We start from the raw sequence: 25,524 nt of genomic DNA on the forward strand, positions 1-25,524 counted from the left end.
TTCTGAAACTGGAATGCAAGACATGGTACACAGGCACTCACTGAAACAACTCCAATAGCAAACAAGCCAAAACCTGACATGCCCATCTCCCATCTACAGATCATTAGAAAATCTTAGTCAGAACAGTTTCTTTAAGAACAGTCACAAATGCAAAGAAACTACCTGACAGAGTCAAGTAACAGCTGCTCCATTAATTCAAAATTACCCTTTATTCTTCACAAGGTTTTCCAACATGTCGTGCATTTTGGCACGGTAGACTTTGAGACAGTTAGCTTCAAGTTTCTTTAAATTACAAACAGTAGATACAGTAGGAATATTTTAAACCAATTTCTTTAAAATAAATGTCAAGTTAAGACCCTTAGCTTTAAAAGAGACTGCCACCATTTCATTTTCCTGATACAAAATTCAAGTAATTTTAAGAGTAGAAAACTGTCCCTATAAAACATCCTATTAAAATTTACCAGCTTTCTGAAAATAAGCATCAAATTTCCAGTATCCATTTGGTGCAACTACACATTTAGAAAAATAACTCACTTTAAACAAAGGTCACTTGCTGAAGAAAAGTAAGCTTTCAACAGGATAAGTTCTCAGAACAAATGATAAAACATTTTCTCCTTAGATAAAGGATTTAATCCTTGTTCCATCTCTGCAATTTATTTATTTTTTTCTTCAAAAGGTGTACATTTTATTGACAATTAATTAAGAGACCAGGCTACGGAAACATTTTCCCTTCAGTATAAACCAGCATATGGAATTATTGCTTACCAGAAACAACTGTAAACAAGATTCACTTGATTTTGTTTTTATGCTGTGATTTTCCTTTCTTTGGTTGGTACCAAATATACAGACCACCAAACTTTAGCTGTGTCACTTAACTGAATGAAAATCAGGATAAATTTTTCCGATGATTTTGTATTTAGCATTCCTTGGGGTGTGGGGTTTTTTTCAACGAAGAAATGGGTTCACTGTGCTTTTCCATTTTCTCTCCTTACCCACTCTTTAGGATAGCAGAATGGAAAAACAAGTAGGACATGCTTACTTTGGGACTCAAGGCTCAGAGCAGATATCAAGAAATCTTCAACAATATTGGAAAACATTTTCTTTTTTCCTCCTTTTAGCCCAAAGTACCTCTGCTGTGTAGAAACAGTATCTTAAAGTTTCTTTTATCACCATCTTCCAGAAGAGATCTATAAATAAATGTTTATGTAAAGAACACTGCTGTTGAAGAGGACAAAGAAAAATAAAATTAAGGATCAATAAATGATACTGCAATGTATCTTGTGCCATTCAAGATAGGAAGTCCTTCATGTAAATGTGTGAGTCTTCCTGGGTGCATGAAGCTCCATCCTTTCCGGGGAGACTCAATGGAGCAGTTGTACCTAAGGAATTTACATCCACCTCCCTGTAGTGAAAACACAAACACAATAAATCCCAAACATTTATCTTGTGCTTTAATAAATTCCTTTTTATATATCCATTACTTCAAATAATTTGCTATTATTAATAGGCTGGATTTTTTTATTTTACCATCCCTTAGCAATGTTGTTTACATGACACCATCTTTAGAGCATTAATTAACAGGCAAGTATTAGCAATCAGATTTGCCCTTGTCTTTCTTTAGTATTCACTGGATAAAAACTCGCTCAAGAAAAAAAGTCTGAAACAGATCTTCAATAACTTCACTGTATATTCTACAAAAGAGAAGCATATCACGTTCACAGGCCTTGTTTCAGGACTGCACTCCTACCCAGGACCATTTAAAAAATCTTAAATTAATTTATCTGGCTGCTGATTTCAAACTGAAGGTGTGCTTTCTAAAATAGTGTGGCAAGCACATTTATCGGCGTTAAGTACTATGAATGATACAGACTTATAAACACAATCTGTAAGTAAAAATTGGATATTATTACCACTGCCCTGCCTATCTCCACACTCTGGGGATTGTTTTATTTGAATCAATATCAGACTAGAAAATAATTTAGCTCAAAAAAAAAAAAACCTAAACAGATACAAGAGTTAAAAATTTTCATTCTGTGGCTAACTTAAAAAAAAAATTTAAAAAGTTCTACAGAAAAGATGCCACTTGAGTCAACTTGGCATTATTTATAGTCTTTTGAAAAATTGATTTTCACAGTACAGAAATGAAGCATTTAAGAAATGTTAAAAATGAAATTACTAACATCTCCTAAGTTTTTCTTCAAACCCCTTCTCTCCCACCACCTGAAATCAGTTTTATCAATTCAGCCTGACTACATCAACAGTTCTGGATCCTGGAATTGAGCAAATTTAGTGCTCATCAAAAAACCACAAGGCATAATGCATCTCAATTTGTGATGTGCATGTTTTCCTTCTCAGCTAGGTCTCTATATGTGTTTGGGCTCTAGTATTATATACTCAAGGAACAACATTTGTTAAGTCAGGAAGTTACCTGAAAGTCCTCTCCTACTTTGTTGAGGGCGATGTTGATCGTGAACGTCGAGGAGTCGTGGTGAGGTCTGAGCGACCGTTGTCTGTCAGGGCTGTATTTTACAACAAAGTTCAGTAGAGCATAGCCCTGCAACAAAACAGTCAGACTTCAAACTCTGAACTGCCAAATCACACACAGGATTCCTGGGATTTTGTTTAAAGCTTAGTTAAAATAAAAAATCAACAACATTCACCTTTAAATACTGCTATGTCACATATAAACTCCCCAGCCAAACCAAAGAGGTGTATTCATTAAAATATTTAAATTTAGTCACACCATGGAGTAATTTCTGCAAACGCTTTTAACCCATACCTTGGTATAATAGCCAGCAAAGACTTTTAGTGTTACTGGAGCGATGAACTCTCGTATGAAATGCAGCCATTCATTATCCAGTCCTATTTGCTTCATATGAATGTCATCTGTTGGGACATTTTCATAACCTCCAGAAATGCGGCTGTCCTAATGAAAACACCACAAACAGTTTGGAAACAGAACATGGAGTGTTTCTGACATTTCAACATATATTTATTTGAAATCTGCAGAATCACACAACTGCAACAAATCAATGTTTCAGTGGCTGTCTGTACAGCAATTCCACAGCAAACTGTCAAGGCAAAAAAGTGTGCTGAGAGCAAAAATTGGAAGTCTTTATAGGATGAGCCAATATTTGGATGTGCCACCTGTAAATAAAAGGGCTTCCTGGGATAATAAATTTTATTTACCGAGCTTCAGATGCAACTGAAATTATATCAGATCAAGAGACTACAGGCCTCAACTTGACAGGCTAATATATGTTGAAATAATTTGAAGATAAAAGTATGTTAAAATTCTTTCCAGAGGCTCCTACCTACATAACAATTGTGACTATAATTCACAAATGTGGAACCATGAGAAACAAGAGAAACATTCCTCTGATTTTAGTGGTAGTTAATAAATACCTTGAATTCTCCAAGAACATTGACACAATAGCTCATAACATTTTCAGATAACTCCTTAAGGGGACAAGTCTGATAAATTAGTACTTAGGAGCTAAATGAGTAAAACTTGTCTGAACAGTTTTCTGGAACAGCTATCCAAAATCAGCCTTAGGTAACTGTCAGGTTACTGTTACAGAGCTGCACCACTGTTGGTGTCTCATTTGCTGATTCAAAGTCTGCACTGGGTTTATGTGGCACAGCATGGGCAGCAGGGGGACTGCAGGGGTGGCCTTTGTGAGAAGCTGCTGGAAACTTCCCCTTGGAGCCAATGCCAGCCACTGCAAGACAACTGCCACTGGCCAAGGCTGAGCCCAGCAGTGACAGAGACAGCATACACTGTGACAGCAGTGCCTTTAAGGAAGTGGGATAAGTGGAGGGAAGGTGTTTTTAAGATGTTGTTTCATTGCTCATTATATTACCAACTGAACCAGAGTAGAAAGTAAACTAATTGCCTCAAACTGAGTCTGTTTTGCCTGTGTTGGCTATTGAATGATCTCTCCCTGCCCTTATCTCTCAAGTCAAACTCTTTTTTTTCATTTTCTCTCTCTTGTCCAGTTGAGGGCACTGACAGAGTGAGTTTGGTGGGTGCCTGGAATCCAGCCAGGGTCAGCACACCACAACATTAATTGAAGAATGCCTCTAAATCTACTGAAGGAGCAGCTACATGGTAGACTAAACTAAGTACTTCATACCACAAAGCAGATGTTTCAGACCACTGGCAATTGTTGGGATGTTTGTTTGTTGCAGTACACTGTGAGTTACTATTGTAAAAGTAGTTAAGATTGCTCATTAAGATTACGTTTATACAGGCTGACACTTACTTGGTGTTTTCCACCAGACCATTGCCCAAAATGTTCCATTTCTTCTACTAATTCATCACAGGCAGTGTCGGAAAATATGGGGAACCAAAACACATCTGGACATGGCTACAAGAAAACCCCAAACAATTAAAAACTTGATTCTCAAGCATACTCTCACAAAAGCAAAAACTATGAGTTACATTCTAAGCCCTGACCCAGCACTAAGAACGTGTCAGTGCACCCAGACCTTCTGTGCCTAAGTAACAATCCTGGTCTTCCTCATTTCAGGTTAATATGGGATAACAGCTTAAAACTTACCATTGCTTTACACAGAAACCATTTATCCCAGCTTTTTAGAGAGGCAATGTTCATAAATCACTGTCCCTAGTTATCACAACTGATCATCCAACACAAGTGCTCTGTCCAGATCAGTTGCATAAAAGCAAGCAGCCTAATGAATGGCAAAAATTCAGTTCTGATCCAAAATATCAAAAAACTGTTTAGTCACAGACCAAAAAAGCACTTGCATGGAAATATTTACTGCATGCCAATTTATTATCAGTCAGTCACACAATTTTTTAAAAAACTACTTATACTCACCTGTTCTACTATGTTATCAGTGAAGATCTTTGAGTAGTTTGGATTTATGTAAGTTTCCTTCCAATCCTAAAAAAAACATGATTGGAAAACATTACAACAGAATAATGACATTTATAAGTGATATAAAAGAATTTATACTCTATTCATTGCTCTACTGAAAACACCAAAAACAATTAAAAAAGTTTTTATGGTCATAAACAAATTAGTTCCTATCATGTCAAAAATCATGAAACCTGTTTCCAATTTCATGCTCTGGTCACCAGCTGGCTTACTGATATGATATATTGTCACTTCCTTAGATGGGTAAGAACACCTTTTAGCACATAATTAATATTTAGCACACAGTAAACAAAAGTTCTCCACATAAAGCCTTTAAATTTGAAGTCCTTTATAATGTATAAATTTATAATTTTTTTAAATAACTTTTAAGCAATAATTAGATGCATACCACAGGATTCTCAAATATCTGCCAAAGGTCATTGTTGTAGTGGGAAGTATTGTAATTGGCTGTAGAAAGAAGTCTTCCAAATTCATGTCTGTTGGTAATGTACATGAAAACACCCTATATCAATTAGAGAAAGCATCATTAGTAAAACTGTCCATCTTAGCAAAGTTTAAAAAGGTCTGTTCATGATTGTCCTTTCATAAAATATAATCACACATTTGTACACATATATTGTAAAGGTGCTGTTAATTTAGCATCTTAATTTTCAAAGGCTTGAATCTAATCAGCAACTACTCTTCATAACTTCTTGTTTACAAGCATTTACCTGCATTTATTTTCCAAGCACAGTAAAACATATATTGTTGAGAACATATGTAGAGTTACAGAAAGGAAAAAGCAGAGGAGTGATTGGTTGATTTGCTTTCCAGAAAACTTAAGTAGACACACTGAAAGCTTCCGATCTCAAACTGAAAATGCTCACACACAAGAAAACCAACACCTAGGGTTTAATTTCAAACTAAAAACTGAAAGAATAAGCTAACAATCAATGGGTTCATGAAAATCAGAACAAGAAAGTTATTTCAGAGTATTCACTACATGATCCGCCTGGTGAATTGGCCTGAAATAAAAAAGTATTGGCAAATATAACACACAAGAATATTCAGATCAGCATCCAAAACAGCTGAGCACTCTTAAGTCTGTTCATGTAATTATATGCAAGATATCAAGTGTGGTAAGATACAGCTTTATTATCAAGCTATTAACAGAACGTATTAACAGAACTCTCTTGATTAGAAGTAGTAGCAGAAAATAGTATTTTTTAAAAGAAACTTAGGTTCTATGGGATTTTTTTAGTTTAAGGTTTTTCAGACTAAAACTTTTTTTCTGAAATGTTTGTGACTTTTAGATTTGCAGCAGATTAAGACATTACCATTTGGGCACTTTGGTAGTTCTGTCTATGTTTTTGTCTGAAAAAGAGTTAAACTATTAGAAAGATAATGATTATGTTAAACATGCCCAGTTCTGGGCACTTACCAAATCATAAAATAGCTGCAGCAGGGAGAATAAGGAGGGCCTGGGTCAAGAAAAACAGCTTTAAGTGACAATGTGGTCACTGAGGGTGCCCGGCAGACCAACAAGTGATCTGAGCTTCACTCCTTCCTAGGACTGCCCCACCCATTTTTGCTACAGAAGCTACAGAAGTGTCAGCACACCTCGACCTTAGAAGCACTGAGAAGCCCCCCTGAGAAGATAAAGAGCCTCTCTGAGATGCTTTCAGCTGGGCTTGAAAAACCTGCCCCTGGCTAAAACCTGAACCTTAGAAGACTGAAGAGAAAGCCAGAGCAGTATTTCATCAGAGGAAGTGGACAGAGGAGAAGTATCTTCCTGTGGTAGAATGATACTGCATGTAATAATAACCAATTAATAAAAAAAAAAATAAAGCAACACCTTTGGGGCTCTGAGCATATGGAATGTTTCCGAAGAAGGGGAGTCTTTTTCCCTTTGTAAAGTCTAAAATGAAGGAGAATCATCACATCAGTTTTCTGACACAATCTCTCTCTTTTTCCCACTACTTTTAGGTTTCCACAGGTACATCAGGGAAAGAGCAGCCTTTGACCAAAAGCTGATATGCCTTTACAGACAACATGCATCTCCAAGCAAAGCTCTTCATACACATGTCAAAGCTGTTTCCACCAGCCCCTTCTTATCTGCTGCAATACAAAAACAAGCATGTACCAAACCCTCCTACAGCCCAGACTGACAAAGAGGAGAAGAGAAAGCAATTTTCTCATGAGCCAGTCAGATTAGTTTAATGAGCACATGGAAAGCACAGGTTTTGCAGGAACTGATGCTGAGGAGGTTTGAATACAACAGGACTGGACGGGGATGTTCTGAAGAATCAGTACAAACAGAGGAGATCATGCCTTGTTATGAGGGAATAAAAAAATTAATACTTGCCAACTTTTCTTGTTCAATTCAGCAAAAAATTTTTCAATGCTATAGTGTCTGGAAATAGGTCTGGTTTAGGTCTTATTTGTCTCTGTGCTGAAACTAGTGTAAATATCAGTAGAAATATGGATTTACAGATTCATAACTTTACAGTACAAATAAGTTCTCTCATTACTTCCAGATTAACGCATGTAACATTTATCTGATACAGTTTTAATCTATCTAAAAAAATTATTGAGTAATTTATGCTCCCTAAGAAGATTCCTACCATTACGTAAATCACCTAGGCTTTTTATTTAACACTGCTCATCATTAGTTTCAATATATATGTACTTAATAAAAAATGACAAAATATTCCAACTTAGTCTGCTGGAAGTTTCACATTGTATAAAAATATGCATGATAGAGATGATCCAAATGCATTGGTAAATTTTAAATTATACACAGCAGAGCAGTTGAGCTCTCTTTCATCTGCTGAGGTTATGCTAAGGAGAAAGGCATTTTAACCTCAAGAGAAATTTTCAGGGAATGTAACTAGAAAACACCATGCAGTCATTGCATCAGTGCATTGGCCTTGAAAAAACCTCTGTTCTCAACAATTTAAAAAAATACACCTGAAGGGTTTTATCACACAAAAATTGGCCAGTACTTTGAATTAGAAGTAAAATATAATAACCAAGATCAATCAAGTGAAGCAGTCTGTGAGTACAGCAGGACACAAAGAAATGTGTGTATTTGAAAGCAAGCTGCTCCAGATACGCCTTACCATTTCCCTGGCATTCCTGCAGAGTGCCATATCAGGATCCAACTTATCACGCATGAAGTAGTTCTTTTCTTTCATCTCAGATCTGAGAGTTTGTCCTTTAATTAAGTATATATTAGCCATATAAGGGATATTCCATACTCCTCTGTTGAAAATAAGGAAAAGAAAAACCAACACAAAAATAGTTTAAAGCTATGAAAACTAATTTGTTGCCTATTCTATTAAATCAGCATCTCTGTATTTGCTGACAAGACTAAGCAAGTTGCAAGGAGAAGAAGCTGAAAGGTTCCCAAGACACTTGGAAAACTACATCTGGACATCTCAAAAGTAGGCGTAGGCAGTAATTCAATTTTTATGGAATACTGTTATAAAAATATAGCAAGGTCAAATTCTCTACGGAGTTTTAACTACACATGGACTTCATGTTTCCTTAGTTAAGGCAATCAGTCAAACTCTCTTATATTATTCTACAATACCAGATGGAGAAAGTAACTCCAAAACAGATTTTTAAATGAGTTTAAAGACTTCACTGAGACTCCACACAGCTGGTCTGACCTCCTCACACAAATACCCACAGACCACAGCAGGCCATGTATTTATGTGAGTTGGGCCAATATCAACATAAAAGCATTGCTTTCAAAATGCTCCCTCTGCAGATTCCCCCCCTCTCAGTGCCACAAGCACATCTTTTAGTACTGTAGGACTGAAAACAAGCCAGTCCTATTCAAGCAGTCTGTTTCAGACCCTTTTGTTCTTCCAGAGCAAAGAAAAGGCATCACCATATGGAACAGTCAATTTAGGGGAGGGATAAACCCAAAAGTTTGTCCTTGACAAAACTATTGCTGAAGAACTCCTCAAGATATACATGACATCATATAGAGGATGAAATACACAAAAGTTATAGCTGTTCCACTGACTAAGCATTTGCCCCAAGGAGATGACAAAGTCATTTCATGAATACAACAACCATTCCTTTTGCCTGAGGTTCCAGGGATGTAGCATTTTGGGTTTGCTATTTGTTTATCTTGTCTTTTCCTGTACTGTGCACTGGTAGAGCAACCAGACACCATCAGACAGGTGCCAGTAATGACTGTGTCTAGTCCTAACACCAGCTCATCACATTAAACACTTGAGGTTTTTTTCGAGATGTGAGTGGGAATTTAAAAGTGTATTTCTATGAAACAGAAAACACAAAACAATATATCTAACTTCATCTCTCCAGGAGTAATACCATATCCATATATCTTCATGCAATATGTTGCTAGCAACCATAGTGGGTGGCCTGACTTTAACAATCAGTTTACAGTTACTTACACTCTGTTCCCTTGCACAATGTCCACATAATCTTCTGACCGAGCATAATAACCATCGGGGCTCAAGGCACCCCAGAAATTGGACCAAAGCTTTCCATGGCGAGTTACGAGCGGAGCAATTATCTTCCTGTGAAGTGACATAGTGAATAAGAAAATATGAAAATCTAAAGCACTTGAAATTCACATCAGGAATTGCTGTTTGACAGGAAAAAATGCTTTGTGAATTGTTGGCCCCCAAGACTGTTATAAACTATAGCAATGAAATAACACAAACAAACAAAGAGGATTTAACTCTCCAAAAACAAATGGGATTGTATTTTCTCTGGACAGACCCCAGAGAATCCTTTCAATTTAGAGGAAATTATACAAAATAAGATTTACTATACCTGTTTTGTTCTATCAGTATTCTTAATGTTTTTGGGTTTGTCAGCACGACATCTGCATCTATGCTTAAATAATATTCACATGTTTTATCCTGGCGACAAAGGTCCCTAAAAAAGACAAAAAAGAACTATTAACTTGTGTTAATAATAGTGTCCACATGTACACATGTCCAGAAAAAATTCACAAACAAAACCAACAAAAATATTAAAAAAGACCCCAAGCTACAAGTACCAAACTGATTCATTGCATTAAGTCCTCTGCAGCACAATATTGTAAATAAAGGTGTCTTTAGATTACAGTAGTGTGATTAACTAAAAGATAAAAATACATGAATTAGATGCCTTTACTTTTCTCTTTATTAACTAAGTGGTCTTTAGCTTTTACCAAGTTCAGTAATACCTTCTATAGAGTGTCCTAATAGAAAATGGGGCAGGGGGAACATGCCATTAATTTATATAGCTGGGTATCAGTAAAATCACTTAATAGTGAAGTGTGACCTTATTTAGTAAGCTCTTTGAGCAAGTGGCTGTAATGCTGTCTTTGGAAAAAGATTCCACTGATGCAATCTGAATGGTAATTGAAACCTTATGGAGGGTATATAAAGAAATACATATTTAAAGACCTTTTCTTTGTCTTTTTGACCTACAAGAACAAAAAAATGGTAAAGAGAAATATAAACCACTTGCAAAGGCAGTGAATTTATACTGGAGAAAGTAACTGAATGTGTCCATACACTATTTCTATCAGTTGTGATTTTGATCTCAGAAGAATAAACTGCACAAACTCCCATACATTCAAGAGAAAGACAAAGTAAACACATTCTACTGTAAATATGAAAGATACACAGACTATATATGTTTCTGGTAGGGTGGAGTTGCTAGGCCAAAACTTGGTGTAGTGAATTCAGCTTTCCTATGCCATCAGAATAACAGATTACAGGAAATCAAATATACTTTTAGACAAGGTGGAACTATTTCCTCAGGTCAATACTACAACAACAGCTTCCTATCATACAGGTGGCATCACTGAATTTGTCTATTTTCCCTATTTTAATTCCACCATAAAGCTCAAATTATTACCTTACTTTCTTCTTTTAAAATATCTATAATCAGTGCTTTAGTTCAAGTTCCACTTGATTTGATTGATTGTGACTGTTTTCTGCAAAGGCAAAGATCTCTGTCACTTCAAAAGATCTGACAAAGGGTGGATGTGACAGGTTACATACAAGTCAAGGTAAGGGCTGCCATGGCTTCCTGCCTGCTCTTCTTCCATCCCCCTCCAAATCTAGCACTAAATCTTCCATCAAAATTACTACTTATGAACACCTTTTGGGTCTTTCTGTTCAAACTTTCTTCTGCTCAAAGGACTCAAGAGTTATGAATTTGTTAGAATCACAGTAGAAGAGAGAGATTTTTTTATTCCATAACTTTAGGCACTCCCTTCTCTTCAAGCTTGATCACTAAAGATCTAGCAATAATTTCAGAAAAAAAATTAAAAATATCCATATGTCAGAAATTATCTTCCTACTGATGCTAAAATCACTGTGTTTGAATATAAACCCAATTTACATCTCTGGGCAGTCTCTGGGCTTGCCTTAACTGACATCTTAAACAGAAATTTTGTGACAGAAATTCCTTAATCAGCACTTTCTCACATAATTGCCCAACTGAAACCAGCAGGTTTGATTTTGGCCATAACAAGGTCCTGCAATTCAGTCTTTATGGTATTTTCCTTTACTAATCCATTCTGTTCAAAGCTTTACAACCACTGAACACAAGTCATATGTAGATTTATCACTGGCTTAATTACAATTATTAATAGTAACCCGACTTTTATACTACACTTGGCATTAGATGTTAAATTCCTTCCAAAAACATTCAGTACCTTTATCCTTATTTTAGTGAGGAAAATAGACCTGAGACCAGACTTGAACTCAGTCCGAGGTTCCAGCCAAAACACTTGCCAGCACTGCCCCAAAAGCAGGTAAACCCTCTACTGCTAACAAAACCATGAAGCGAATTAATGTTTTTAATTTAAAAAATGTGATAAAGTGGAACAAATTTATATTTAGCTATAGGCAAATATACCTGGAAAATTAATTACATAATAGCAAAATGCATCATCCTTTAACTTTTGCCTTTTTTTCTGTCCCCCATCCCTTTTAAATCCAGAACCAGGAAATTCTATTCCAACTGGTCCCATGTGCTTAGTGTTAGAAACCCTCCTGTGCCTCATTCACACAGTAATGCAAAACACAAAATACTAAATTAAAAGTTTCAGTCTAAGTCACACTCAGTCATTCAGTACTCTCTTGAGAACTCTCTGAAAGCACTCCTGTCCTAAACAGTCAGGAAATTTCAAGGTTACTATTTTGGCTTATTTTTTCCTCTGATTTCTTTCTCTACCGTGTTGAAGACTAGTTCAGCACATGGCAGAACTTATCTTCCACATTTGACATGATGGCTTGTGTCTGAAAATGCTGGAAGAATTATGCTGCAAGCATGAAGTTTTGCCATTTGGTTATCCTTTGCACTTTAAGGTCACTAACAAAGATCTCCCCAAAATTCAGATGGAGAGAAAGAAAGTGATAAAAGTTTCAGTGAAAATTAATAAAGCAAGGACATTCTCCAGAAATGAATGCATCTTCTCGTTTGGCTTTCAGTGTTGCCCAGTAGCTTTTCCCAAGGAAATAAATGTAACCCTTCACATTCTCATGCTTTAGAGTACTATATTCTTACACTGCATGCTAACCTCTCCAGATGTAGAAATCCCAGATTATAGGTGAAATTATTTGTATGCATATCCAGGTCACTCCAAAGAACACACGGAAAGTGCTTTCTGGCAAAGCTCATGTGTAAATGCTTCCTTATCTACATTCAATGGCTAAACCCTTCAATCTACTTCTTTACACTCCACCTGCTCTGAAGTAAGACCAAATGCTGAAAAGAAAGTTATGTCCTTGTATATCACTTAGAGCAATTTCAGTCCAGCAATTAACAACAATCCAGAAGAAAGCCAAGATTTTTGGTTGGCAGTGTGAAGTCTGCTCAGCAGACCAGTTTAAAGTATTTTGCAATCAGAGATCACTCTGATTGATGAAAACTCAGTACGTCTGACTGAGTTTACAAACCACAAGTCCATCTGGAACAGTGAGCTCATCTGAAAATGGGAGAATGTCATAGCTCTTCCCTTCAACACACTTTCCACTGAGATTTTCCAAAGGTCTATTTGGTTGTAACAGAGACATATTGTCTACTCATTTTCTCTGCCATTAAGCCAGCTCTCTTTTTTTAGACATAGTTTGAACTTGTCTAATCAATTTATCATTTTCAGACTTCTCAGTTTGGAAATGCAATTCCAAATATGGACTGCAAGCCCAGAGGAAGAGCACTGAAATCATTTGACAGACCTCTGAAAGAAAAGGTGTTCCACATACAAATCTGCAACCAAAAGCCTGGGTGACATTTCCTGCCATTTAGGGTTACAATTTGCATCTCTCCAGACAGCCACAACAGCATAAACACATTCACATCAACCATCACTAAAAGAAAATAAATCCAGGACACAGATAAAGCACTGATATTTAGTTTTGCATCTTGGGTTAAAGCATTGTTACCACAGTCATCACATCTGGAAATTACTGAAATCAGCTATGGGTGGAAAATGTGTTTTTCAGCAGCACTCAATGTTCAGTGTTCCTCCTCCATCTGAGACTGAAGCCCAAAACTGCTGAAGTGTTCTGGAGAAGCAGTTGCAGAAAATCCAGTCTCTAACAGTAAACACTTGACATCTGGGAGACAAAGATTTAATCCCTGATCTTCCTCCCCCAGAGCCAAGATCCTTGCCCTGCTAAAGGCTGTGTCCTTCTACCTACAGTGTCCATGCTATCATTTATCAATATCAAATGGGAACTCAGAGACAATGACTTAATACCCTCCTTCAAGAAACATACAGGACACCCCAAACATAGCTCAAAATTCAACAGTGCTGTCAATAATCTCTCTACTATTTTGCCTGAAATTTTTGAAAGCTTTCAATGTGAACTTCCATTAAAATGCGCACATTCCCACTTAAAAGCTGAGATAAATTACATTTTTAATAAAGTTTTAGAAAATTCCTACCCTGTTCTGTTACTAATATTTTTGAGGGAGGAACAAAAGAGAAACTCCCCTAAAAGAGAAACCCTGAAGACTCTAAGTACCACAAGGAAAAAAATATGGAAAACATACTTTTGATAAATAAAACCTCAGAAGTATTTCCCAAATTTTTATTACTTGAACATATTTAATGGTTTTTTGTTTTCTGTCCTAATTCTGTAACAGCTGGCTGAAATCTCATCTGCAACCAAGGCAAAAACAAAGATGATTTTTCCTTAAAGAAAAAAAGAACTGTAAGAACTCATACCTTACAGACAAAGGCTAAAAAAAAGAAAGACACGGAAAAGCCACTCAAGTGTTTCAAGTGAAAAAAATGCAGAGAAAAATATTCAGACAAGGAGCTAAATCTTCCTTCTCTTTATTCTTCTTAGTTTTCCTTCCTTTTTATCTCAATTCAGCCCACAAGAAGGAAAGCTGTGCACTCCTGTTTCCCAGTATTGCTCAATTCTAAAAAGTTTTGCAGACTGAACAATTTTGGATCCTTTCTAGCACCTATCCAACTTTCATAAGCACATAAGAAGAAGCAATAAATTAAATGCTTCAATTTTTCCTTATTATGTGAATGAGAAAAGTTAACCAAAGTTTGCTCCAAGGCTATGGGTAAAACTGAATAAAAGTTATTTTCTCCCATTTATACTGACATGAGAGTGTCATTTACTGAGACCCTCTTTATGATTTATTACCACTTTTTGCTGAGCCAAAAGCCAGGAAAAAGAGGTGAGAATAAAACTGATCATACTGCATTATTTACTCCAAAGTATTCTGCTGGAAACAAACTAGACCTTCAATGCTTAAGTGCCCCTCTTTCTATTAACTAAACCCTGCTAGGCTTCTCCAGCTATATAGACTCAGTGTGAAATGTGCAAGTGAGAAGATCAAATTAATTCTAAATCTACTGGAAACTAACAGAGAGACACTAAGAGCAGATTTGGAAAAGAAGAGAAAGCAAGTATTTGAGGCAGATAGTTTTGTTCTATCTGTCAGTAATGCAGGTAGAGGCAGGAGAAGATGAATTAGAAGACTCAACATCAATCTCTAAATCAGAATAGTAAGTTTGAAGAAATCACTCTTTTCAAGCTATACCCATTGCAGTATTGGTGAGAAATAAATGAGGTTATGATGATCAAAGCCAGATTAAGAGCTGAAAGCAAATAATTCTTTATAGTAACTTCCTTCACCTTGAACATCCCAGACTTCCAAGCTAGACTTTTTAAACAAATGTAAAATGTGTTTGTTCCAGTGAAGTCAGTGATGTTCACAAGGGCAGCCAAGCACACCAGGTGTGCAAAGCAAGCAGCAGATTAATCAAATCTGCTTCAGACAAATTGAAAGGAGCCATGGAATTACATCTACATTGTTTACTTGGAAAATCCTACTATTAAGGGTCATACTTTTTGGACAATTCAGTGTTTTGTCATGGTCTCATTCCACACACATTGTACTTCAGGTTTTCTCTGTGTATGCCTTAGAAAGAATCTTTATCAAAGGGACCTTTCAAAATGGGAACAACATGGATCAAATCACATCCATACCATGGATATCATATCACACATACAATTATCTACCTGCCTTTCAAACAGGATTCAAAATGACTTTGTGCAAATATATATGTAAATTACTGTGGCAAGCACATTTCTCTCCCTCTCAGGATTTTTCACAGAGGTGCACAGAGAGAAATGAAAGAGAAAGAAATTTCTATTTCTACTCCATGTTTTTCCTATGTGGAATGTGTTTGGAGAATTGTTTACCTGGAGTGAGTGCTTGATTGGATTCTGGTGAGGATTGTTTGAGCCTGATGGCCAATCCAACCCATCTGGGGCTGGGCTCTCAGAGAGGGTCACGAGTTGTGTTAGAGTCAGAGAAAGTAGTATGTAGTTTTAGTATACTCCTTTTATATAGTATATTAATGTATTTTAACATAGTTATAATAAAGAAATAATTCAGCCTGAATTGAGTCAGACATCGTCATTTCTTCCCATTGGGTTCGACTGCATTTACAATAAATTACTGTATTTTTTTATCCACAGATCAAACCATATATCAAAAACTCTGTCAACTATAAGTCAGTAGATTCTACCAAAAGATGACAGGTTTCCAGGTCTTTGGGTGAGATTTAGCATTACTGTACATATTGATTACTCTGAAGATTCTGCCTTACGTTGTCCATATCACAACAAAGAACAAAAGGCAACTCCAGAAACTCCACCTCAGTTACAAATAACATACACCAAAAAAAGTTTGTCAACATGGTACATCTGCTTTAGAGAGTATTAGAAACAGAGAAAGAATGATTTATAAACATATGAATGAGTGCTCAGACTACCACTGGACATCTGCAGCTTTCCTAGAAAGGCGAAGGGAGAAGTTTGTACCTCAGCCAGAAATGAGTTTTCCAATGGCTTCAGCACAACAAAGCCCCATTCAAATAAATTTCCAAGAACACCACAGAGACTCAAGACCTTCATTCTTTCAGCTGAGGCTATGAGCAGCCTATGCTCAACCTCTGAACATAAAATGGCCTTTTGAAATTAACTTCTCTGCTCTGACACTCAGGGAAGATTTGGTGGAAGGGGGAATCAAAGTACTATAATTGAATGAATCCTGCTGCAGGGCCACAGCAAGGTGGTCCTGATCCTGGTGGGATCCTGTGCTGAGAAACTCCATCCTGTGTACTGGGAGAGCCACAAGCCACTCAGTAGGAGCCACCTGCAGCACTGAAGAGAACCTGTGACAGGCAGGGCTGACATGGGATACAAACCCCAAGGCTCAACTTTGGGCAACATCTTTTTATCTTAGAGAGAAACCATAAATCACTTGACAATACATGTCTTATGTATAGATCTTTTCTACCACAAAAGCTCCCATTTTCACAGGTGGATATGTAAACATTAAAGGCACAAAATAATACACATGCAAGATGAAAAAATGTGAGTGTATGCATCAATGTAACGGATTTATAAATTAGAACCTACATTCCCATGTTTCGGGCTTCTGCTTGACTCAGGTTTTCTTCAGGTCCAACAATTTTTATATTTCTGATAATGTTCTTGGCTTTTTCCCAGAATTTCTTGATGTGCTTTTCATGGTAAACCTCCTGTAATCACGTAAACATTATTAATCACAAATGTAAGGCACCAATAACTATGAATCATAAACACAGTGTCCAAGAACATGCTGTATTCTGTCCTAAAGAAACAGATGTCAAACAGTTCCAATATATCTGTCATTTAAATGAACCTCCTCTGACCAAAACTTTAGGAAAATAATCCAACATGTCAGCAATATTATTCAAAGCTGTACAACAATGCAAGATTCAAAACCTATCTATGCAGTATTTTTCAGGATATTTATGTTACATTCTTTAAAACCCATCCTACAACCCCAGTGGCATGCCTCTCCAGAATGGCTTTAGAGAGGAAGCTGAACCTGTACCAAATTGGACGGGCACAGCCATTGTTTCTTTAAAATGCAGTTCCACTGATTGTTCCTTTAATTCCTATTTACCCTCCTCCTTACCTTTGTATTTATCTGTATTTGAGAGCTCTCAGCTGCACACAATCCTGCCAAACCAGTGCCCCCATTGTAGCTTTTGCCCATGATGGCTGACATGAGAATAATTGAAATATTGGGTAGGGGTTTTCCCCCTCTATAATAAAAAGCTGTTCAGTCTTTATATTCCATTTCAAACACCATAAAACTTTTGGCTGAAGCTACAAAACCTTCATAGCCTACAATTCCCATGTGCCCATCACATTTATACCCTCAAAATCCCCTTACAAAACCACAGTGAACAGAGATAAGCTCTACTTCTATTACTGGTCCCCTTTTTGCTCTCATATCAACAGCAATGCATGCACACTGAGGGAGGGGTACAACTAAATTTTACTCCCATTTCTCTTCCAGACTCATTTTTTTCCAAAATAATTGCACACATTTGACACCTTACTCTTTAAAAGACAGAATCACAGAATGATTTGGGTTGGAAGGGACTTTAAATATCATCTCCTTCCAGCCCTCCTGCCTTGGGCAGGGAGAGCTTCCATTGGACGAGGCTGCCCAAAATAGCAATACTGACAGAAGTCACTGGAGGAGTATCAGCAATCCCAGATCATTAGGTAATTAGCAGGGAGTATTAAAAAGCAACTTACTACAGTCAAAATATATCTGAACACACCAATCTTTCCATGGGACCCAGCAGGAGTGCAAACAGAAACAAAAACACACTGGGGTAACAGCAAGATGTAAAACAGGTCCCATGTCAGCTGTCAGGTGCCAGTTGTTAATAATTCAGTATCACTGCTGAAGTGGTCAGCAGTTGGCCCAGGTGGTCATTGCAGGCCCCTTCCAACTGGAACTGCTCTGTTATTATTTTACTCTATTGTTCTATGTCAATCAGTACTTCCTCCATAAGCACACACTTCAAAATAATTTTTTTTTCATTAGTAAAATAATCTAAGCAGTTTCTTTAAATAAACTTCAGTAAGTCCTGACACAATTTCATTTAATTTTTCCAGCTCTGCATACTAAACTAAGAAGTATTATGTCTTCCTATGCATTTTAACCGTGTTCTTATATCAAATCCCTATACTGCACACTTTGATTCATTGCACAATTTCCATAATTGAAGCTCTGTACAATGTAAGTCATACTTACGTTATTATGAACAAAGATACTGAGTGCCTCCCGTGGGTAGTCCAGAGTCAACAGTCTGTCTAAAAATTTAGTTAGGAAAGGAGTGGGTTGTTCAATGAAAACACCAATTTTTACTCTTGGATATTCCTAAAAAAAATGATATTTTGATACAACCAATAAGACTTGCCTCTTTTCTAAGATTAGTTATAGTAAAGAACAACTAATGTAATGTAGTAAATGTAGTCCACACAGCTTTCAAACAATCAAAATCAGTGTGCTCAAAAGTGCTACGCACCCCATTTATTTTCACTGGCTTCACAAAATAAGCAAAGAAAATGGATTTAATATTGATATGAAACGCTTTGAATTTAATAACACCAGAAGTAGAAAATAATGTAATATGGTTTTAAAATTCTTACATTAAAAAAACCACTAAAACAGCAAAAGAATCATTTACAGAAATACACCTAGAACAGAATGGTAATTTTTTTTAACAAGATACAGACATAGATTACATTTACAAGAAAATATAGGGGAGAGCAGTTTTTTAAGAATACTTAAAGAATAAATACCACAAAATATTTTACTCAGCTGTACTTTAAGCCAAAGACTGCAATACCCTTCCATAAATGTATATGCATTGTATATGTATATTTCTCCCCATTCATTTTAACTGGGCCCTGCATTCCTTCCCTGCTCAATGATTTTAGAAAGATCTTTAATAAACTAACAGAGCTGCTATCCTTACATCCAAGAACACTGAACTTTCATGGACCTTACTTTAGAGTAAATTCACATCTTTTGATGGTATTTGGCTGTTTTGTATGTGCTTGATAGAGATCATGAGCACTAAAAGAAACAGACAGCACGTTTTTGTAGTGTATTACTGCAGTATGCAAGACAAAAAAATTTAACCTTCAAAGGCGTCAACTCCTACACAAAGAAATACAATGACTAAAAATTATTTCCACCTCTAAACCAGACAATTACTATAAAAATCTAATCCATTACAAGGCTCAGAGAGAAACCTTATACGAGCATAAAAGGCTGCCAGCTAGCTCTTTAAGCAGGCCAACACCCACTTGAGAAGTGTCTGGATAAAGCATCAACACATGCTGAGGTTTCACAGTGTCACTGTCTACATGGGAACCCAGAAACAGCCAGTGTTTACCCTGACCCCTCCTGCTCACAGCTGCATCTGCAAACCTCATAAGGACTGCAGGGAGAGCACAGCCACACAGACACCCCAGTAACTCCAGCACAGCTCCCAGCAGTGCACTGATGTGTCTCCAGGAAAGCCCCTGTGCCCCTCTGCTGGGGCTGTCACAGGCACTGGTCCCACTGCTGCCCAGGGACAAGGAGAGCTGAGCACACTGAGCTACCAGCGCTACAGCTGCTGCAGTCACTGTACTTTGTACATTTGTCTAACTCAGGGTCATTCTCCCCTTGCTCTCCAGGGGAAAGAGAAAGAGGTTCCGGTTGGATGTGCCAAGGCTTTGGGGACAATGAGGAATTCCTGACACTGCTTCATTACACTGAAATGTGAACCACTTGGCTCTACACTGAAATCTCAGTGTGACCAAAGCACAGTGGTGTTTAAAAAATTAGGGGTAAAAATTCCTGTAAACTGCATCTCCTCAAAGCACAGAGTTCATCAATTCAGACCTTGGTTTACCACAAGGAGTTGTCACTGCATAATCTGAATCTAGGTCACAATGAGCATTTTGAAATCAGAAGTTGACTCTCAGCAAAGCCACTTTGGGAATACCCAATCTGCACCCAGATGTTACATTTTCTCTTCAGATTTTCTCATTTTCAGTGAGGTCATGTATTTGACTTTAAAAGTTTACTTTTTAATAAACAGTAGTTGAGTGTAAGACAATTTTTGGAAGAAATAAAGGACAATGTCTCAGTACAATTGCACAGACCAAAGTCCAGATTTCTTGCCACAAGAGTTGCCAGAGAAACAAGAGGAGTGAGATCATCCTTTTCAGCCACATTGAAAAGTCTCCACACCAGTAAGAAGCTTTAGAATTCAAAAGCATTTCTACAACAAACTTAATTTATGTTTCAGAAAAAAATAACAAAACAAAACCCCCTTAAGAAAGTAGCAAAACTTTGCACTTATTGAGTCCAGGTGCTGTCTTCAACTTATTTTCCATTATGCTACTTCTACCTGAATTTGTGGGTGGCACAGGCTGCTGACATTACCAGAAGAGAGCATTTACTGAGTTTTCCCACACCTTAGCCATGATTGCAGCCCAGGAGATCCTGTTTCTGTCAAAAGGACAAGAACCTCTGAGCTCCTTTGTAGGCAATCCCAAAAAAAAAAGCAAAATCCTCAGAAGACATGAATGTATAAATGCAGCCAGTTAAATAAAACAATATTGAGAAAACTATTAGAGGCACAGAACAGGAACTGCTCTTTTCACTGAAAATTTCTCATTAAGTAGCAACCAGACTGGCCTGAACAGAGAGCACGTTCAGAAAACGAAATCCTGCTGGTGCTTAGAAATGCCTGAAGTAAACACTTCCACTGAGGCCAAGGAAAAGCCTTGTTATTTCTTCTGGCAGAGTGAGTGAGGCATCAAGTCCAAAGAATGCATTACAGTAAAGAAGACACATTCCAAGTAGATGTACATAAACTATAGGAAGCTATCCAGTAAATCATTGCATCCCCCTTACTGGCTTTAAGATTTAACTGCTCCAAAACCATGCCTTAATTACCAGCACCATTGGAAAAAACTTTTTGACAACATCTTTTCCTCAGCTAAAATTTATGATGGGAGTGCAAACACTAATTATAACACCATTCAAATGTTTATCTTAAAAGCAAAAATAAAATTTAAAAACAGAGAAAGACTCTGAAAGTTATTAAAATTCCAGCAATAACTTTTTTTAGTTTATATACCAGTCCATTACCTACTTATTGCCCAGAAATTCTTTCACTTTTTCCTTTCATTACAAAGATAGCAAGCCACTGTTTCTTTCATGCTATCCTCAACGTGATTTTCTAAGACCTTTTCTCACTCAAATCTTCAATACAGAAGAGAAATGAAACATCTGCTGGAAAGATCCTGTTAGACATAATCAGAATTTACGTTTTCGTCCAAGTCTTACAATTCCACGTGGTAGGGCTCAGTATTTACTTGCCTCAAATTTACTCTGTACAAGCTGAAATATTTACAGAGATATGAAAGACATCATGCTGGGAGTGGAAGAGCCAAAGCTGCCAAGTACTGTATAATATGTTTATTGTCCTCTACAAGGTAAAGCAGTTTTGGACTGTTTAATCTCAGAAAGTAGTTATTGGAACCATGTTAGTTGACCATGAAACTCTATTTGCAACAGAAGTTGTTCAAACTATGCATATTGACTGTTTTGTAGGTCAAAAAAACTGAAACATCTAGGGTTTTTCTACCTCTTCCAAAATTCTGATTATTCTCTAGAACCTTGCGCAATTCAAAAATTGTTCATTCACCCTCAGTGAATAGAGGTGAAAATCTGGAGGGCTTTTGGGGATGGCATCATCTTCAGTGATACTGTGCAAAGCTATATTAAAATACATGGAAAAAAAATATTCCTGAAAGTAGTAAAACATATTGCATGAAGAAGCCACTTGGCCTCAGAAATCACTGAACACCTATCAGCTGCAGCCAAAAGGGATTCCAGTGCAGAATACTCTTACCTTTACTGCTGACAGGTCCAGTAAGTCCAAATCACAAACACTGCAGCCAGTTTCCCATGTCCAAGCATTAGGAATATAGTTTCCCAAATAATTCAGCTGAATCTGAAACATAAATGAACAATTCAAATTAATGAAAGATGCATGAAAAGGATGATCTGTACCTTTCAAACAATTCAGGTTTACTCATTTAGTCACTTGTAACTAAAGGCAATTGACAGGAAAGAAACATTTAAAAAAGCAGGTAAAAACTTTACCTTATTCTTTTTGTTGACAAAATAGAGATTACATATGTGCCATGAAGTCTAAAAGAATAAGTACTTCATAAAAATGACATGCACTTGGGGTGAAAAAGTATTACACATCAGAATGTGTAATTATTTATTTACAAAAAATTATTTTGTATGCATTTCAAGAAGTGCATCTAACCAATGCAATTTACTAATCTGCAGATTGGAGAGACTAGGTACAAAGCAGAAGTATCTCATTAATAAAAAACTTCTAACTATTGGGAGTGAATTCTTGGAAATTTTTTATGCTAGTTTATTTACTAACTAGAGAAAACTTTTTGCCTAATATATTATAGTCCTTTTGATTCTATCCTGGGTTTAAAACAGAACAATTTAACCACACAGACAAAGTGATGGATAGCAAAAGTTTCCTCTTTATTTTCAAAAGATCACCACAGGCAGAGGTGGAGTTGGTTTTTTTAATGTAGCATAATTCTTGGATTAGTATAAGAAATTCCATCCTAATCTGTTTGCCCAACTGTAAAATATAGAACCTTTTTTTTACTGGCAACATGTTGGCAAAGCCAGCAATGACTGAATTTGAGGATTGAATTGAGGCAAAAATTGAAGGAATTAGTCATACATTTCACCCCTACTGAGTAGTTATAAGACAAACAGATAAAGGCATCATTATATTCACTAACTCCAAAGTCAAAATACAAGTATAAAAATAAAGAAGCAGCAGCCCCTGGGTTCCCCTGGGAACTTCATTCTCCTGAAAGGCATTTGAAAATAATAATAATAAAATAAGGAGCTACAGTAAGGAACATTTATTCAGAAGAAATTAGATAGAAGCCATGCTCAATCCTTCAGCCAACAGACACTACTGTAAACGATACACCTTTCACTACTTTGCACAGAACAAAGAGCTGCAGCTGCCATATTACCAAAACACAGCCATTTCTCTCAGAGAAACTGTGCAGGGACCTCTGAACCACTGAATCCTTACACATGAACAGAATCTGTCAAAAGAGCTGTTTCAGAGGGCAGACAGGGCTCCACCATGTGCCCAAAGCTGACAGGCCACGGGCACATTGACAGCAGTGATCAGTGACACTGCAGGCAATGGCAGAAGCCAGCCACACCTGTACCTAGACAGATACACAGAGACTTCCTCATTTGCCTAAATGCAATGTATTTTTTATATATGTGTATACACACACCTGGCTCTAGGGCAGGAACAGATGTGTTACTGTTTTGTATCCCAGCCCATCACTCTTGGCTAGATTATCTTGCTCCCACATTGTTCTGCCTGGCATTTAATAACCACATGGACATTCTTCACTAGCTTCAAGAACAGCTCTGTGGGTGAACTAATAACACAAGCTTACATGCTTCTAACGTCCCATGCTATGATGAATTTGGGAGCAAAATGAGTTGTTTCAGCAGCAATATCAAGTTACACTGACAGCAGAATAACATGAATTTGAAGGGGGTTTTTTATCCCCTCCATTCCTAGTAACATTAAATGGAAATGTGCACTGGTGGTGTGCTATGACTGATTCATACTCTTCTACCATTTTATTTTTTGCCTTCATGGATGTTTTGGTTTTACATGAAAATAAAACCAAACTGTCACTCACTTTAGTTGGACCATTTCCATGAATGGTGACTGGTAGGGTGTCATACACTGAATTCCTTGCTCTTGCTTTTCCTTCTTCAAATTTCAAAAGGACTTCATCTGCAAATCAACAAAGCACTACAGTAAGTTCATAAAAAAAGCTAAAATTTCAGAGTTTTTAAGTTCTTGCTGATACAACATACCTTGCTGTTGCTACCACTGTCAGTATTATTTATTTAGAAGCTTTTGTTCACTTTTTTAACTAGAGCTTGAATTCTAAGCTCCTTATGATAAATAAACTGACATCAAACTTCATAGTTTCTCGTCAGCAGTTTCAGTATTGGAATAAAATCTGCTTTAAAAATAATTCTAATTTAGTGCAAATGCTATTTATAGAGAAATCAGTTATTTCAGATATGATCTGACTACAAAATATGTTCCAAAATTGGAGGTCAGGTGTAAGAAAGAAAGTTTGCACAGATGCTTTTTTCCATTTGAATTCATGAAGTTAAATAAAGGAAATTCTACATTATTCTACATTCTACTTCACTATGTATTGCTGTTTGCTTGCGAACATCTAAAATGCAATTTTAATTACTAATCTTACCCCTGTAATTAAGTTTTGTAAAGGCAGATAGAAAAATTATCCTTAGCTCTGTATTTACTGCCAACTTCATTTATTTAAAACTATTTTTTCCATTTTAAATCAAATATTTTACAATCAGAGAACTCAATTAATAAACAACCCAAAAGACCTATAACTAATCTGGTGATTAGGTTTACCCATCCAAACACTTCCTTAAAATAAGCACATGTCTAAAGAACTACATTCATGGTTAAGCAAAAAAAGAAGTGTTAATAACAGTTAATGAAACACACAATGTGCCAATCATACACTTACCAACAGCTCCATTTAGGGTCTGGAAAATTGTACACTTGTGGTCCAAAGTAATGTTAATGTGTTCCTGAAATCAAAGTACCAAAGCTGTTGAGGCATTCTAAAAGCCAATGTTTTTACAGTAACACTGCAATTATACCACAGTGGCAGCAAGGAATCAGGGAAAATGTGTTCTTCAAATTGCTATATTTTTATGTGTTCTCAAGTTGTGCAGTTCTATAGTAATCAGTTTTGCATATGCAGAAGCTTCAAACTTGAAGGATAAAGGTCATAACTCTCCACAGGAACTGCAATTTAGCACTATAAGCCAAAGAAAATTTGTGTCTTAAAAAAAAAATTAACAAGTCTTGGCCAAGAAACAAAACATGCTGTGTTTCAGAGTCACAAAAATATAAAAGTCAAATTTAAGTATCATGTCAGAATAGAAAACACTGGCGGTTAAAGCATGTTCCTAATGTTGTATTACTAATCCTAGCTAACTTTAAATACCATGTTTTACCATTTTTAAAATGTTGCATTTAAAACACACTTAAAAACAGATGATGTCCTTTGTTTTGGTCTTCCAAGATTTTTCTTACACATTCTACAACAGTGAACATATT

General features: G+C 36.6%; 1 protein-coding gene across 2 annotated transcripts in view; it reads right to left on the reverse strand.

Annotated features, from left to right (window-relative positions):
* Window positions 1-896: 896 nt before the first annotated feature.
* PLOD2 (procollagen-lysine,2-oxoglutarate 5-dioxygenase 2) overlaps window positions 897-25,524 on the reverse strand; it is a 49,145-nt gene continuing 24,517 nt past the window's right edge. Inside the window, exons 6-20 of one of the 2 annotated variants that reach the window (XM_030279952.4) lie at window positions 24,926-24,989; window positions 24,047-24,144; window positions 22,177-22,278; window positions 18,510-18,635; window positions 16,829-16,950; window positions 9,702-9,806; window positions 9,317-9,442; window positions 8,006-8,147; window positions 6,739-6,801; window positions 5,293-5,406; window positions 4,845-4,910; window positions 4,266-4,370; window positions 2,780-2,926; window positions 2,429-2,554; window positions 897-1,402 (exon numbers count right to left, since the gene is read on the reverse strand). In XM_030279952.4, coding sequence (XP_030135812.4) covers window positions 1,247-1,402; window positions 2,429-2,554; window positions 2,780-2,926; window positions 4,266-4,370; window positions 4,845-4,910; window positions 5,293-5,406; window positions 6,739-6,801; window positions 8,006-8,147; window positions 9,317-9,442; window positions 9,702-9,806; window positions 16,829-16,950; window positions 18,510-18,635; window positions 22,177-22,278; window positions 24,047-24,144; window positions 24,926-24,989 — 1,662 coding nt within the window. In that variant the 3' untranslated portion in view covers window positions 897-1,246. The remainder of the gene's footprint in view (window positions 1,403-2,428; window positions 2,555-2,779; window positions 2,927-4,265; window positions 4,371-4,844; window positions 4,911-5,292; window positions 5,407-6,738; window positions 6,802-8,005; window positions 8,148-9,316; window positions 9,443-9,701; window positions 9,807-16,828; window positions 16,951-18,509; window positions 18,636-22,176; window positions 22,279-24,046; window positions 24,145-24,925; window positions 24,990-25,524) is intronic. The other variant, XM_030279954.4, reaches the window with a different exon arrangement.

The sequence above is a fragment of the Taeniopygia guttata genome, chromosome 9 (assembly GCF_048771995.1).
Source record: "Taeniopygia guttata chromosome 9, bTaeGut7.mat, whole genome shotgun sequence".
NCBI classification, from domain to species: Eukaryota; Metazoa; Chordata; class Aves; order Passeriformes; family Estrildidae; genus Taeniopygia; species Taeniopygia guttata.